Source organism: Micromys minutus, assembly GCF_963924665.1.
Source record: "Micromys minutus genome assembly, chromosome: 3".
Classification (NCBI taxonomy): domain Eukaryota; kingdom Metazoa; phylum Chordata; class Mammalia; order Rodentia; family Muridae; genus Micromys; species Micromys minutus.
Window position 1 is genome coordinate 48172345 of NC_137972.1, and position 17918 is coordinate 48190262.

At 44.6% G+C, this 17918-nt stretch overlaps 1 protein-coding gene across 3 annotated transcripts in view; it reads left to right on the plus strand.

Annotated features, from left to right (window-relative positions):
- The window catches only part of FRMD4B (FERM domain containing 4B), a 221295-nt gene that overhangs the window by 67980 nt on the left and 135397 nt on the right, over positions 1–17918 (plus strand). For 2 of the 3 annotated variants that reach the window (XM_080913703.1, XM_080913705.1), the window contains exon 1: positions 2432–2512. The exons of the other annotated variant lie outside the window; for it this stretch is intronic. In XM_080913703.1, the coding sequence (XP_080769829.1) occupies positions 2489–2512 (24 nt within the window). In that variant the 5' untranslated portion in view covers positions 2432–2488. Of the gene's footprint in view, positions 1–2431; positions 2513–17918 lie in introns of those variants that run through there. 3 annotated transcript variants of the gene reach the window in all.

The following is a 17918-nucleotide window of genomic DNA, read 5'->3' on the forward strand; positions in this document are numbered from 1 at the left end:
ACATCTTTTTTTTATATAAATTTACTTATCTGTAATATAGCAACAAAAGAAAATAAGCTAAGACGGGGTTCTTAAACAGGACATCTAAGTCTGCCCCAGAGCTGGGAGCCTGTCAGGAACATTGGGAAGAACAATCAAGTCAGATAGTGGCCTTTGCCCACCCCTGGTCTCTGAATGTCACTTGTCTAGGAGTGTTTCTCAGCTGGCCACCCCATTCCTGTCTGATAGCCTAATGCTACAGGGATGAGCCACTCTGAGCATGCTCTACTCCTATGCTCCCCCAACATTACACCTAAAGTCCATCCTACCTTGTATTGATAACACCCAGAATCCAGAGACACACGGAACAATTGGTTAAGGACATCCAAGTCACGCTGTCTTTTCTCTCACAGTGACACGTTACAGAGAACCTTTTCATCCACAAGCTGAAGTAGAAACTACAAACAGAAAAATTCAGGGAATGAATGACACATCCATTAATTTTGCCATCTAGACAGAGCTTGTCAATGTCTACCTCCAGCCCAGCTGCCTACTAGGGTGTGTCCTGGTGGCTCCAGGCTGCCATCCCAGTTCCTGTTACTCTAAGCAATTATAGAGTACTTCTGGAACTTGAAGGTTGGAGATGAGATATTTATCTAATACTTACAAGCATTCAGGGTCTAATTAATTACCTAAGGACTGGTTCTTTTTGCAAATATGGTGCTAGGGAGTAAACCCAGGCCTTTGTGCATGGCGAGTCAAGCTCTCCCACACCCCAAGATTTTACCTTCATCTCCCTTCTGTATATGTGCATTGGCACTGATTTTTTTTTTTAAGTTCTACTTTGAGTTATCTTCACAGCCCTCCTTATCATGCCATCTTCCCTTGGGCCCAGATTGTCAGAGACTCTCGACTTTCTAAATATTCTCAAGGACATCATTACAGAGCATTCTGTATACAGTCTCATTTATTCTATAGGCAAATGTATGTGGGCTCCTCAACCACTGACTGCACAGCTCCTTAGAGTGCTTAAGCAACTTATTCCGGCTTCCAGCTCTTCCAGTGGTCAGAATGCACATGCACCAATAATTATTAAGTGCAGAGTAAATTGTTTGTCACATTTTCTACTGGTGTGACCTCTGTCTGCATTCAAATTTGTTTCTGGTTACGTTGGCTTCTGGAGGGGGCTGGAAAGATGGCTCAGCGGTTAAGGGAACTGACTGTTCTTCCAGAAGACCACGGTTCAGCATCCACATGGCAACTGACAATGGCTGTAACTCCAAGATCTGACATTCTCACATAGACATACATGCAGGCAAAACATCAATGCACAGAAAATAAAATTGGTTTCTGACTGAGTCTTCCCTGGTCTGTTGTACGAGTAAGTGAATCTTTGAAAAGACTTGATGTTAAACCATTTCGGATGCTTGACAGGTAAATGTGAAGAAGGAGTGGAGGCTGCTCACCCTGCAGTATTGGGGCACCTGATACCTTCTGGCCATCAGATCCCCATTGCCTGACCTGTGCTTTCTCCTTTACCTCCTCCAACACCCTTGTGACATAGGGATTTTTGTCTCCGTTCTACAAAAGACCAAATAGGTTCCCACAAAGATCAAGTAGCTTTCTCAAAGACAAACCACTAACAAAACACCAAGGTGTGTTTCACTCTAGAACTTAGGCTTTCCCCTGTACTGCCAGAAGGCCCTTATTCTTCCGAAGGAAGAACCATGGTACCATCTTATAAGCTATTTCTCATCTGCCCTAAGTAAAACAAGTCAATCAGTTACATTTCTGTGTATTTTTCTCAGATTACGATGAAGTATAGCTTAATTTGAATATTCCCTACCCCGTGAATAATTCCATTGGTAAATTATTCTGCAAAATGCAAATGATGTAATGAGCCCTCTCTGAGTCCACAGTTAGCCTGCCAAGACACTCCAAGCCTGGCATCTCTGACGCTGGATTCTGTAGATGTTTTCACTGTGGAGCTCTGCATTTACTTCAGAGTGGAAGGGCCATTGGCATATGATGTCTCTAAGAAGCAAAGTTCATTAAATATTCTATTCCATACATTAAATCACCAGGCTAGCCAGGAGTATGTATAAGATGGGAAGCCAGATTGAAGTTTAAATGGTACCCACTATAGCCCATCTCTGGGTAATTCTTAATTCCCGTTGGACATTGTTTATAAAGTTGAGAATTCAGGACACAGTATGTCATCGTGTGATTACAGTGTATAATAAGAGAGGCTTCGGGTGGCCAAAAGAAACAGCAGGCTTTTAGCTGGGCTTTCCTCTGTTGCTTTTCTGACTCATGTTGAAAGGCTTTTGTTTCTAATCAAAGCAACAAACAGTAAGGTCACTTCCTTGCGATTATATGGCAGCGGAAGGTGTCGGGGGCTTTGGGTCCTCACTTCTGCCTGCTTGTATTTGGAGGACATAAGCACACACACCACACAGCGCTGAATACATGTGTCCTGCGTCCTGCGCCTCCTCGCCAGTCCCTCTAAATGAGCCTCGAGCATGGGTTGGAGGTAAGAGGAAGGTCTCTGACCGTCAGTTTGCAGGCAGGCAGTGTCCTGGGGCATCTTGAGCAAAATGTTGGACAGGTTTTAACACTGTGTGGGGGGAGGTTCCTGTGAGCAGAGTATCTCTGAAACCAAGGATTAAGAAACAAAACTAAGAAGGCATGTTTATCTCTCTGTGTGCTCGAGGAATTACTCCTTGCTAACTCCTGTTGAGAAAGGTCTGGGACAATATCCTGACAGAGACGGCTCTTACCGCACGTCTTTTGGAAGGTTTTCCTGGTGTGTGTAAAAACCGTTGTCTTGGCTTCTTCAAAAGATTGGAAAGGCTGATTGCTGGAGTGTGTAATCCCAGGTCACTGTCAGCCTCACACACCTACTGTTTTTCTATTCTTTCTTTCCTCTTAATTATTTTGTAATTTGAAAGAGCCAAGCGTCTTTCCTCCACTGGAAAGAGTGGTGGAAAAGGTCCCTGCACGTAGCACAGAAATGCTTCTGATTTGTAATTGCTCATCACCTCACCAGCAAGATGGGACCCCTCTGTTTTTGTCTGGAGTTTGGCAGCAAAGGTCCTAGTAGGCTAGAATTCATTAGTGTCTTTTCTGAAAGGACCCTTTGACATGTGTGCCCTGCTCTGCCCAGGAAAAGCAGGGCGACTGAATCCTGTCCATTACCTTCACACTGTCTCTTGGCGAAGCTTCTGTGTGACCAGAATTCACCAACTCACAGAAGAGACCTCGGAGATGTCGTTTTTTTTTTGTGGATTGCTATCAATTAATTAAATAGACTCTTCCGATTTGTCAGAGGAAGTCTTACATCCTTATTAAAGGGAAGCTTTTTGTTCTTTTCCCCTGTAACGTGGTTAAGGTAAACTCATTAAAGGTCCACATCGTGTGTTCAGCCTTTCTTCCTTAGTCAGTTGTTGGCAATGGGGGAAGGGAGGGAAATCTGGTTAGACTTCAGAAAAGAAAGGAAATTATCTAATGCACTGGAGTGCAGAGCTTGGGGGGATGGGAGGGGCAATAGGAGGAAGTCTGTGGAGGAAGTAGGTGGGGTTGGGTAAGAGGAGAGAAACCTTAAAGAAACAAACATGTCACAGTGCGGACCGTGATGGGACCTCCCACCATAGTAGAACACAAGGGTTTGACCTTAGAAACTGCCATCTATCTGTAAATCAGACCTACCTAAAGGTGTCTGATATCTGAAAGCATGTGTGATCTTCTGAAAGGCAGCCCTGGTCTGGATTCTAAGAGTAGTGTTATAGGGGCTGGTGTGACTTGACTCACACAAGAGAGTCAGTCTCCTTGCAAAGTAAAGCCATCCTGCTCTTAGCCCCTTTAAGAAGTCGTAAACTAACTCTACAATTGGCTATTAGGCTTTAAGCATGCCAGAGGGCATTCTGTTTTCTGGTGTGCTATTTACTGGGCCCCATCTGGAGCCTGGGGAAGGTGTTACTGTGGGATGCAGGATAGGCAGAAAGGTGCTCGAGAGTGGGCATGATGATCATCAGAATGTGGGGGAGCGGCGAGACAAACACCCCTGTTTAGAAGAACTGTATACTCGAGCCATGAAATGCCTAAGCTGGAGGAAGGTCTTTAAATCACTTTATCCGGGTCTACACGTCATGTGACTGAGGTTGAAGAAAACCAACTCTCCCTCTCCCACCACCTACCAAACACCAATAGCTTGTCAGCCAGCAGTGGGATGTCATGTCTGCCTTCTGTCCTCTGTGCTGGGACTTTTATCTAGCTAGAGCTTGTGCAGTCCTCGTGCACGCTGTCAGGACTGTTGTGAGTTCCTCTATGCAGCTCCTCCACTGTGACTGGAAAACCTTTTCCCCTCTATGATAAGAAACACCCCTGGCTCGTCCAATCTCCACCTCTCCCTGCTCGGCCATGAAGATCCCTGTGTCACTGACCAGGCAAGATTGCAGCAGGAAAAACAAACAAACAAACAAAAACCAGAATGCTGTCAAGCCTGAGGAACTGAGTTCCATCCCCATGACCCACATGGTAGAAGGACAGAACCAACTCCCTCAAGATGTCCTCTGACTCCCACACATGCATTATATCAGGCCCACATCCTCATGTTAAGACACAAACACCCATACTCATCAAATAAATACATTTCAAACTAAAATAAAATACCAAAAAAAAAAAAAAAAGTGGAAGGGTTTTTCTCCAAAGTTTGTACCCTGATGCTGTCTACACTGGGGTTCAGAAGCATCTAGTTACTCAGCCCAGTCTCCTGTACCTGGCTGCCCTGAAGGAAGAGCAGCCTTTCACAGGAGCATCTTGGGACAGAAAATTGAGAATAACATTTCAAAGGAGGTCTTTGTTTGATTGTTTGTTTTGTTTGCTTCTCTGTGTAGCCTTGGCTATCCTGGAACTCACTCTGTATACCAGGCTGGCCTCAAACTGACAGAGATCTGCCTGCCACTGCCCAGTCCAAAGGAGGTCTTATTAGGAGCAATTACTTGCAGAAATCAGTATGCTAATACAGAAAGGACCCTAAGAAACAGGCTCCAGCCACCACAAGAGGTAGCACTGGATAAAAATGAAAGCTCTAAGAAGCTTGAGCTGGAGACACAGCAGGCGCTTTTCCTCTTGCCTTGATGGGTTCAGAACTGAGACTAGTGCTGAGGCTCCTTAACTGTTTGGTTTACTTCCCAAGCACCCCTACAAATGGAAGCAATATATGTCTCTATGTTTCCTTCCATCCCCTTTCTCTTTTTCTTCCCTCCCTTTCTCCCTTCCTTCCTCCCTCCCATCTCTCCCTTCTTTCTTCTTCTCCACCAGTTTTTGTTTTTCACCTAGAAAGAAAATCAGGAGACAAGAATGACCTGCGTTCCTTAGAGTCAGTGGCAGTATGTGTGAGACCAACAGAGTCAGGTACACTTGAGAATGGAGAATTGCTCTTATTAACTGGAAGCAGGAGTCAAGTGCTATCTATGAAGAAATGGGAGCATGTGGGTTGTGACTATAACTATTCCAACTCTTCGATGTTCCTTAGATCAGACCTCTATAAAAGTCAGCAAAGTGTGGTGAGATGTACTCTTAACCCCAGCTGCATGGGAGGCAGCAGCAGGAGAAAGACCCCCAAACCAAAAAGTTCACAGCCAGAGCAGGTGGGATAGTGAGTTGTCCCCGAAACAAAGCGAGAAACAAGAGCACTGGACACCTGGCCAGAGATAGCTCAGCAGTTAAGGACACTTACTGCTCTTTAGGAAGACCTCAGTTCGATTTCTGACACCCACATGGCCGCTCACAAACATCTCTTACCCCAGTTCCAAAGCATCCAACAGTCTCAATGAGCACCAGGCACACAAGTGATACACAGGCATACATGTAGGCAAAACACCCATGAACATAAAATAAGATTAAATAAGAAATATAAAGCCACTCCTCCCTCACCTATTTCCTAGGTTCTTCAGTACTATGTCAGACTTAAATTATTAAAGATGAGTTAAGTATGGCCAGAGTCCTGGCAGCCTCCCGCAGTTGGCAAGGACAACCAGACAGGCACCTTGACACTCTGCCACTCACCCAAGCTTTACCGTTAGCTCATTGACTACTCAGTGAGTATCAAAGCCGATGACTTGAGGCAGCTGTGATAAGTAGAATTTAATTAATATAATTCTGAGGTCAAAGGATTAAACTGACTTTTGCAGCACCCCCTGTATTTGAGTCATAAGAATCATGCATATTTAGAGAGATATCAGATCAGTTCTGTTTGGGCAAACAATGGCTCTCAGATATGTTTGGAAATTCTGATTTTGATGTACCCTTGTCTCCCAGAAACAAAGAAGAAGGAAGAGTTGAGTGTGTGCAGTTAACAGCAGTGTGTGTGTGTATTTGTGTGTGTGTGTGTGTGTGTGTGTGTGTGTGTGTGTGTGTGTGTAAATCTTGACTTTCTACTCTCACACTGAGTGATCCCTTCTGATGGAATGGTTAAGAACCCATTTATAATATTGAGAGGGTAGAGCTGCCTCCTGTCTGTCATTAACGATGTGCTCTATAGGTAGGTGGTGAATACTGTTGCTTATACAGTCAGTAGTGAAAGTGTCTAGACATTACCAGAAGAACCAGTGTCCAGCAAGTGGATAGTTTTTCACAGAGTGCAGTGTTCATGTTTACATGAATGAGAATCAGAGGTCCCGTTCGATCCAAGTGTGTATCTGATGGCATCTTGTCTCTGTCCGAGCATTTTTCGGTCTTCTCTCCACTTGACCCTGTGGACATTTGTCTGGATTCACTGGGCAGAGATTCACAAATCTCTGGCCAGGGAAGATAATTATAGAATGTCTTTTGCAGACCTGGTATTGACTTGAGGGTAGGGGAGGAGGAATTTACACTATAAGGATGTATTTCTCCGCCACGTGAAAGATCTAAACCCAAAACAAATGGGATGAGAATTCTAGAATATTTTTCTGGAAAGAGTCTTTTAAAAACATTTTGCTTCTATCATGGGAAATGGGACCTTGAAAATTCATCTTTGCACTTTAAAATACGGTGAGGAGTCTCAGCCTGGCATCTGCTGTCTTAGACTGCATCTTCCTGAGAAAGGTAAGGTGCTTGGCCTCCGTATGTGATGCCTTTGAGTCTGCTTGTCTTGTCTAACAGAACACCTGAGAGTGGGTGATTTATTTTTAAAATGAAACAAACAGGAACTGTTCCTCACTGTGCTGGATGCTGAGAAGCCCAAATTTGAGGCATCAGCGTTTGACCTTGCTGTGAGCATACAGGCTCCCTGGTTGCCTTTCTCCCTCCCCCAGACATCAGGCCATAACCCTTGAAGCTCCCAGAGAGTTGGACACAAAGCAAGCTGTGCTGTAGACTTTCAGGCCTCCTCCTTGTGACGACAGGGTCAGTTTATGGCTGTACTCAGCATCTGCCTGCCTCCATGTCCCTTGGGACATAGACCAGGCCAGCCTAGGTTGCACGGTGTAGAATACCTTACCCCATGTAAACAAGTAAGAGTCAGGAAGTTCTCCAGAACAGAAGGGTCTGTCTCTCTCCCTTCAGGATACCCATCATGCATTACAGCAGTTATCTCCCATCATGGCAGTTATCTCCCCTCATATTCTCCCACTAAAGGCTTGATCGTGGCTGTCCACGGTTCCGAGTCTCTCCACCCATCCCCCAGAATGACTTCCTGCTGCAGCTCCTTTCAATGAACCTGCTTGCTGTTCTTTCTTTCTGACACTGGCGAGGACCGTCTTACTGCAGCCTCACGTGGGAGAAGGCAGAAGAGCAAGCTGTCAAACTAACCTAACACTGCACGAAGCTCCTTCATAAGGGAGGAATGGGCTTGAAGCCTTGTTACCTTTAAGACCCCAGCTGTTAGCTCTTTCACTGAGGGCACATCCATAGCAACCTCATGCCTCAGAAATGCTACTACCTTTGTTTGCATGCGCTCACTGACATTGACCAGGACTCTGGAGAAGGTGTTTTGAATCTGAGAGCAGGGACTGCTCCCTCCCTCCTCCAGCTATTTACGCTGTTCCTCTGAGAGGAGGAATCAGGCCATAGGTAACACCCAGGTCCAGAGGTAGCTGTGCCCTCTTGGTACAGGGCCTTGTGTTGCACTGAGAGTCAGATCACCCTAGTGGGACCAGAGAGCAATTGCTCTGCTCTGCTCACCGCGAAAACAGCCATTGGCTTTGGCGGATTTATCTGTAAATCTGCAGAGATTTTATAATCACCTCTGCATTGGAGTTAGGGTAATAGAAGGTTGCTCAGGGAATTATGGCCCATGCCAGATGCCCCTTGAGATGTAAGCACTCTGCTCTATTAGACAAGTACGAAGGTCAGATGTGAAACATTTCTTCCTCTTTTAAAAATACTTCTAATTAGTGAATTAATTTACTTTGTGTGTGTGTGTGTGTGTGTGTGTGTGTGTGTATGGTTTTGCCTACATGTGTGTATCACATATCTGTAATGCCCATAGAGTTGAGAAGACACTGGATCCTCTGGATCTGGAATTACAGATGGTTATGAGCCACTGTGTAGATGCTAGAAATTGAACCTGGGTCCTCTGTGAGAGAGGCTAGTGCTCTTAACCACTGAGCCACCTCTTCAGCTCCCATTTTCTTTTTAAAAGAAGTAACTGGCCATCTCATGATATGTCTACTTGTTGGTTTAGTTACTGCTGAGTTGGTCACACTGCCTATCTCAGACTAGACTTGAATTCACCGGATATGTCAGGTCTGTCTCTAACTTGCTGTCCTGTTTCAGCCTCAAGTGCTATAATTAAAAACCTGGGCCACTATCCCAGCATTCCTTTTGCAGGTGTTTATCAAGTGGCTCCTTTTGCAAAAAGCATGCTGCAGGCTTGGGGTTCAGTGGTTCAGTCGACTCATTTTGTCCCGGAAGGCAGGTAGCTCAAAGTGGAGAGCAACTGAGTGTTTAAACCTCTATCATGAAGATCAGGGAACAAAGGCATGAGGCCAGCTGTCCACAGTGGTGACATTAGCATGGGCAGTTCTCAACCTATGAATCTTGACCCTTTTCGGGGTCAAGTGGCCCTTTCACAGGGGTCACCTCAGATTGTCAGAAATCATATGTGTATATATATACCTATATCGATTCATACAAAATTATTTGTAGCTGGAAATCACCACAACAAGTGGAACTGTGTTAAAGGGTCAAAACATTAGGGTAAGTCAGGACCCCCACCGCATTAGCAGAATGGCCAAGCTGAGTCTTGAACCCCTTGCTGGTCAGTATTTGCCCATAAGCATTCCACAGTAATTACTATAAGAAAATGTCTTTGTGGTGTCTGTGTGTCTGTGTCTGTGAGAGTGTGTTTGTGTGTGAGTATGTCCATATGTGTGTACATGTTCAGATATACTCATAGAGGCCAGAGTTTGATGTCAGATATCTTTTTTAGTCTCTCTTTGCATGTGTGTGTGTGTGTGTGTGTGTGTGTGTGTGTTATGTATTCATGTGTCTCTGTTGATGCACATGTGTATAAAGGCGCACATGGATGTCTGTGCATATGCTTGTGGAAATGAGAGATTGGCTTTCTTGTCTACTGAAGCAGAGTCTCAGCTGAACCCAGACAGTCTAGCTAGCCAGCATGCCCTGGGTCTCCCCTGCCTCCACCTCATGAACACTGAAATTACAAATACGCTACCATACCCACCCAAAATTTACCTGGATGCCTTATGGTACAAGCCGGGGTCTTCACACTTGCACGGTGAATGCTTTATCCACTGAGCTCCTCCCCAGACCCTCCCCCAACTTTGAAATGGGTTCTCTTACAGATCTGGAGATCACCAATTTGTTTACACTGGCTTGCCAGTAATACCCCCAAATTCTCTTCCTTCCCCCTCCCCAACACTGGGATTATAGGTCCACTGTCACGGTGCCAGACTTTTATTGGGTTCAGGGCATTTAAACTCAGGACCTTCCTGCCTGCAAGACCTTTACCAACTGATCATTTCCCAGAAAATAATTTTAATCTACGTGCTTAAAGACAACATAGTGAGAACCAGTCTCTAGTGTGTATTTCCAGAGGTAGAAAGAAGATAGGGTGAAGAAATTCCGAAAGGAGACCTGTGTGAATATAATGCAGAAAGAGAGTGAAGGAACGTGGCTACAAAAAGAAAAAAAGGGGGGGAGGGATGATATTGTGTAAGGGGTGGATGTGACGAGATCAGCTCCAAAGATAGCTTTGCCCTTTTCTCTAGAAGACTCTCCCAGACTTGCATGTGATCTGTAGACATGGAGAGGTGTTCTTCGGGGCTGCCTGAGCTACTTGAGATGCATATTGGATACATTGGAAGTAACCAGCCTAGAAACATTTTATTTAGTGTCCTACCTTTTATCCCTGCAATGTCCATCCCAAGCCAACTCAAGTCATATTTTGGAGGTCTAGAGAATGGTGTTTCCTTTTATTTTTTCTTTAAAAAAAATATTTATCTGAGTATACTGCAGCTGTCTTCAGACACACCAGAAGAGTGCATCGAATCACATTTACAGATGGTTGTGAGCCACCATGTGGTTGCTGGGAATTGAACTCAGGACCTTTGGAAGAGCAGTCAGTGCTCTTAACCATTGAACCATGTCTCCAGCCCCAGAATTCTGTTTTCTTAATGGTTCATGAAGCTCCATGTTCCCATGGCCATTTCAGCCCTTAGTGATGATCTTGGTGGACAAAGAAGTCTGGGAACTGTGCTCAAAGCTACGTGCCCCTTCTTTGCCTCTGTCATCTTTATGTCTGTCAGATTTAAAAACAAAACAAAACAGATTTACAGGAATTAATTCATTTGCTCCAAGGTTTCCTCAGCTTCTGTGAGAACCTGTGCAATTGACCAGGCAGGAATGAAGATATTCTAAATAGAATTGTATATGCGTCCCTTTGCCTATCAAGCGATTTAGACAATAGAGCCCAAACAATTGGAATTTCCCCAGAAATCTTATCCTGGGAGATAAAAGAAGTCTGGAAGTCTGGTGCCAGACAGACAGGGAACTTGTTTCCCAGAAAGAGCTTACATGTTTTTTTTAATAATTTATCAGACCCCCTTACAGGAGAGACTGAGCTGAGGCAGTGGTGATGGGTAGACCACACCGTGGCCCTGTTCTGCATACCTTTTAACTCAGTGTTAATGATGGGACCATTTAATACAGTTCTTCATGCTATGGCTAAGAATTGTAATATTAGTATCTGATACGCAGGATATCTGATGTGTGACCCCTGTGAAAAGTCGTTACATCTCCAAAGGGATCATAATTTACAGGTTGGGAACCACTGTCTTATCCTGTCTAAGCCTAAACCTTGTACTAGGACTCCAAAAACAGGCAAGGGGGTCACTGGCTCTCTTTGCTTGTCTTCCCATGTGACCACACTGAAAGCATATTCTCTGTTAGTTTTTCTCTATTACCTTTCTTACTTGACCACCTGAGGATGGGCAGCCAAGCCTCAGGGATGCCAGGGTCAGCCTGACTGTAACAAGTCTGGTACATTAGTCCTAAGCACCTGTTAGCCCTACACTGTCATGCCTCCCCACAGAAAACACTTCACACTTTACCAGCATAGTGTCACTCCAGGGTTAATCATAAAACTGACCTTAAAACTTAGATTTCACATTAAGTTTCACTCTCTGGGCCCCAACAGTTAAATCCCACAGCTGGGGGCGGGGCATGGAAATGAAAGGAAATTGAATAGAACACCAGGTACCTTCCCCTGACCAGAAGCTGCCTGGTAAGCATGTCACAGAGTGACCAGACCACAAAGATACCTAACTAGCTTACTGGCTCACTGAACTGGTCATGCTGACTCAAGTAAGGAGACTCTATTGGAGAGGTGTGGGCTGAACATGTGTTCAACTTTAACAAGTAAAAGTTTGGAAGGAAGAAATGGAGGCCAGATCAGAATAGTGTCAACATTTATCAGGTACTTACTATGTACTTTGGTATCTATGAGTATTTAAATTGAGTTTATCATGAGTATGCTGAGTCCCTTATTAGCTTTCACTCCAATTTGTTTAACAGCCTTACAGGGTTGTTACCAAGGCCTCTTCCTCCTCCCCCTTTTTACCTTTGAAGCCATTTACTTTTGTTTAAGAACAGCATTACTGAGAGATGATTCACGGGCATTATATACCACCAGTGCAGTCCCATGGCTCTTAGCAGCTTGTATACTGTTCTCCCATTTTGCAGTTAGAGGACCAGTTGTGAGACTTCCTAGATTGCTTTCCCCTCTCCCATCATTGTCCACCCCCAGTCTCATCTCCCAATAGCTAGACTCCTCTTATATAAATATAAATGTCCCCAGACTGCCTCCTCCAGACCTCAGAGCCTCCAGCCGCTTTGCCCTGCGTTTGTCATAAGCACCACAATCTCTGTGGCCTGGGTGAACATTCTAGACCAGTGGCTTCAGACTTGGACATGGATCAGAGTTAAAGCATGCAGGAAGCCCTGTGGGAAAAGGTCACAGGTGCATCATGAGTGTCTACATTTGTTTTGAGGCGGGGTCTCAGTTTTCCCAGGTTGAGCTTTATCTCAGTGGGTGTTCTTGCATGCTGTCTACTGAGATGCATCCCCACCTTAACTCTAAATTTCTAACCATAGCGCTGGTCCAGGAGATACCCTTTAAGAGCCAATGGTGAATCTCATGACTCTTGTATTTGCCACGCTTCAGCCACTCTCTGCCATTGCTTTCTTACGCCAGTCAATCTCTGTAGGTTGAGTGCCAAAGAAAATGAAAGTTGCTTCTTGAGGGATAGAGAAAAAGTTGAAACCTTACAGAGCTTAGTTCTGCCTTAGAGAGATACTGTCTGTGGTATTAAAATTTCATGGGGATAAAATATTGGGGGACAGGGAAGCAAATTTTTTAAGACTCATTTAATTATTTTTTTGTATATGAATAAACTGTAGCTGTCTTCAGACACACCAGAAGAGGGCATCAGATCCCATTACAGATGGTTATGAGCCACCATGTGGTTGCTGGGAATTGAACTCGGAACCTCTGGAAGAACAGCCAGTGCTCTTAACTGCTGAGCCATCTCTTTAACCCCGGGAAGCAAATTTCTGGTGGCTATAATAAGGTAAAGAAAGGAAGGAAGAAGGAAAGGAAGAAAGGAAGGAAGGAAGCAAAGAAGGAAGGAAGGAAGGAAGAAAAGAAGGAAGAAACCTTTGCAGTAGTGTCTTGAACTAAGCGAGTTTTTGTCTCATGGCCTTTGCTCTTCTTGGTTTTCTCTTTTCAAAATGTTCTTGTCTCAGATATTACAAAGGCTGGTTTTTCAGCATTACCATCACAGATTAAATGTCAGCCTCCTCAAACAGCCCTTTTCCCTGTTCTGACTGTCCTTCCTACAGCAACAACTCTCCCACATCTCCCTGCTTCCTGTTTGTGTGGTACTTGCTGATCTGCAGTTATCCTGTGGGTTGGTTTGCTTGCCTCCTTCACTAGAAAGCAAGGCAAGAGTGCTGTGAGTGTTCAGTAACCGCATCACTGTTGAGTCCCCAGACTATTAGAAAGTTCCAGAAAATGAGAACCTTCTGTTATTTTCGGGGACATAAAGGTCTGTTTGTCACACATCCCATAGAGACATGGGGCTGAGATCTGAGCCCAAGGCCTACCTATTTCAATGATGACACCTGGGAGAAGAATGACATCATAGTTACTGAGCTTGAGGATGACTATGTGCATCTGATGGCCATTTATGGAGCCAAGACTTTCCCAACATTTTTCCAGATCATTGAAAGGACTTCCCAGCACTTTGTATTGTTCCATGATTATCACAAGCAGGAATCAGGAGACCCCTGTAGCCTGGATGAGGTGATCTGTGTCAAGAGCTATGGTGACAACATCCTCCCCTTTTTACAAATTCAGAAGCTGGGGCTCAAAACCTTAATCAAATTCCCAGGGCTGCACAGCCAGCAGCTGAAGAGAATATAGAGTCACCCTGTTCTCTTGTCTTCCCCTGGGACCTGTGAGTTTGTTACACCTGACTCTACCCCTTAACCCTTAGAGTGTGAGCCACCACATTCTAGAACATCTCCTTCATCTCAGGACAATCTTTGGACATGGATGAAAAGGCTCTTTTTTTGGTCTCGTGACTATCCCAGCCTGGCAAGTGGGGAGATGACTTCAAATGTCACATCTCGTGACTCGTAAGTTAAATCTAGGTAATTTCTGGTTCCTTCATCTGAGGCACGAGATTCAGTTGTTGATATTCATCTGCCCAACCAAGTATGTGATCATTGTGTTGGATCCAAGAGAAGGGTCCACTCACTAGAAAAGGGTAGGGGGAGCAGGCAGAAAGCAGGCAGAACATACCACGCTGCGTGGGAATCAGGAAAAGAAACAGTAGTATCATGCTCAACTAAAGAAGAAAAACATCCTTACTGTCCCGGATGCAATCTTAATAAGCAACTTCCTATTACGTTTGCAGCAGGAATTTCTGTAGCAGAACTCAGATTGTCCGGCACACTAGAGGAAAGCGGCTTAGCTGAACAAAACAGAGCTCTGCAGATATCTGACTGCCTGCCAGAACAGTCATGAACTGTGGGGACAGCATAGCTCACTGGCTCCCAGTCCTGGCTTCTGTGACACTCTTGGCCCAATCCACAGGATGAGAACATCTGTATATCTAAACAAGCAACTTCAAGGCTGGTGAGGTGGCTTCACGGGTAGAAGCATTTGCTGCCTGCCTATTAACCTGTGTTCCATGATCAGGACGTACCAGATAGGAGAAAACTGTCTCCATAAAGTTGTCCTCTGACTTCCAAATATGTGCTATACCTTGAATGCTTGCAGACAAACATACGTGTGTGCTCACATGTGCCCACGCATGAACACACAGACACACACAAATGATTAATAATAATAATAATAATAATAATAATAATAATAATAAAATGTGAATAAATCCCTTCTTGTGATAGAATTCTTTCCTGCTCCAATTTGCTTGCCAGGGCTCCTCCCACCTGGCCCAGGGCCTGTTGTAAAACTGGTGCATATATTTCATTGACTGTGGGGTCATAAAAATGATGAGTCTCCAAGCCCGCCAGATCCACCCTGACAGGCCACTGCTGGCTGCTGAAGGCCAGGCAAGATCTACATTCATTCACTTGATACACCCTAGGCTCGAGATTTTTAAGCAGGTCTCCAAATGTGTGTTCCTTCTGACTTGGCTGGGTGCCAAGACTACACATGTGTTCAATCACACCAACTCTAGAATAGTTTTTTTTTTTTAATTCCAATTTCCACTCATTTAGGAGAACAGAGTGAATGTGGGTATTGCACATTCAAGTTTATATTGAAGCTACATGATCTTTCTAGTCTATCTCTATCACAGATTGTTTCAGTTTTGTGGTGGGCAAGTACATGAAATCTATTCAATACTGAACATGTCAAATTCAATGCAAGGCTTCACAGCTTCTGTTTTGAATGGTAATTCTAACTGGAGATGAGTTCATTTAAGTTGTATAGTCTTTGAGTCTGGTTAATTTTAGTGTGTGGTATTTTAATTTATTTCCAATATTTTTATGGTAAAGAAATATAGTTTCAATATGTGGAAAACTATTGCATAGCAGAGCTGGCTTATGTTTTAGTTAGCTTTAACTACTCTTTAGAGAGTCTTATAGTAAGACTGCCATCTGTAGAAAGAGTGTCCCACCCCCACCCCATCCATCCCAGAGCCAGGAGTCCTGACACAGTCTTGCTGTAGATCCAGAAAGGGAAGTCATATCAAAGTGAACTCACTTGCAAAGTGGAATTGTGACTCAATGAAGTTCAAAAGATAAAACCATGGCAACAGTATTTTGACTCAGATTACACCTTGGGATCTTATCTCAAAATGAAAAGTAAACCAAAACAAACCGAACACAGGGTCTGGTGGCACATGCCTATAACCCAACATTTGGGAGAGAGTGACAGGAAAAATTAAAAGTTATAGTGATTTCAAGGCCAGCCTGGGCTACATATGAGATTCTGTCTTCAAAAAGAAAACAGGAACCAGGATCAGTGTCCCATGAGTTCAATACCAACACTCAGGAGACAGAGGCAGTGAATCTCTGTGAATTAGAGGTCAGTTCAGTCTATATAGCAAGTCCCAGGCAACCAGAGCTACATATCGAGACCCTGTCTCTAGAAGGAGAAGGAAGAGGTGGTATAAAGGGATGGGTGGGTAGCTTTAGAAGGTTACATCAGAAAGCTATTTGCTCCTTTTTTCCTGGGGCTCGGGGGCCAAGAAATAGCCCAACCCTCACCCAGCCAATGGTCTATTCTAAAAGGATTCATAGCTGGTGGAAAATGGCGTATTACCCGAAGGGAGGAGAGGAGTTTTAGGATCACGTGGGTACTATAGAACATAAAGCTGGACTTAACCCCAGGCCTGTGCTCTGTACCCTCGTTCTTTGTTGAGACTTTGAAGCAAGGTGTCACTGTGTGGTTCTAGCTGCCCTGGACACCACAGTGCAGAATAGGCTGGCTTCGAACTTCCAGCTGTTTTGTTGTGACCACAGGAACATACCACACTAGCTACTTCAGCTGCTGCCTAGGGAATCCATACAATGCACTAAGCCAGTGGTTCTCAGCCCTCTAATGCTACGACCTTTAATGCAGTCCCCATGTTGTGGTGAGCCACAACCATGAGATTATTTTCATTGACACTTCATACCTGCAATTTTGCTTCTGTTACGGATCATAATGAAAGTATCTGATATGTGACCCCAGTGAAAGGGTCATTTTGACGCCTAAGGGGGCCACAACCCACAAATTGAGAACCAGCACATTAAGCAAAGGTTTATCTATTTTACAGCAGTTCCTTAGAGTGGGGTATGACGTACCTAACATTGCCAACCAGGTTGCCGTAGACCAGAATCAGACCTCTCAGACCTGTATGGCTCCTCTTCCTGCTTAACCTGTCCTAAACTGCTAAATGGTTAAAGCAACCTCCAGCTTATGGTTTTACCTGGCCAGACTGTAATCAGAACTCTGAATTACAGGACAGAGTAACTGCAGAGACCTTGCCTAATGTGCTGCCTGATTCCCAGAAGTATGGAAGTGACCACAGCCACCCCAGCCCCGTGGCCACGCCCTGTGCCTCCTACTTTGGAAAGCCACACCAGGAGAACAAGTGACAGATCGTGGCCCATGCAGGCCACAGGGGAAAATATTTTGTTCCCTGGATACAGCCTATGTGTTAGGTGAGATTTCCTCTTCCAAGATGCAGCCCTTCCAAGGGAGGGAAGTGAGACTCAGAGAGAACAGAAGTGGGAAGAAACTTGCCGACTAGACTGGACAGCAGTGCTAGTGAGAATGACACGTGCTCTGTTTTGCTGCTCAGGGAGAAATCCTGACTGTCTTGTAGCAGGCCATCAGGTCACAGCTGCCTTGGCTACTAGGGAGAAGAACCTGAGAAACAGTGGCAGCACAGCTGTTTGGAATATGTCAGTTCCATTGCTAAGGAATCTCACAAATACATTCAAGAATTTTTTTAGAGTTTTGTTTGTTTGTTTGTTTGTTTGTGGGGTTTTTGTTGTTGTTGTTGTTGTTTGGGGGTTGTTTGGTTGGTTTTGAGACAAGGTCTCTTGTAGCCAAGGCTGGTTTCAAATTCCCTGTGTAGCCAAGGATGGCCTTAAATTCCCAGTCTTCCTACCTACCTGGGGTGATAAGCATGTGGGGCCACATCTGGTTTATCTGCTGCCAGGGGCACCAAACCTAGGCTTTTGTGGCTGTTAGGAAAGAATTCTACCAACCTACCAAAAAAAAAAAAAAAATTCAAAGCAACAGGCAAAGGAAGCACTGAATCACTTGTACTGTAGAAGGGGGTAAAGTCTCAGGCCAGAAGCCAGAGATGGAAATGGGTTTATTCTTCATTCATTCATTCATTCATTCATTCATTCATTCATTAGTGTATAGTGCACATGTTTCCTGGCGCCTACAGTGAACTGGGTACCAT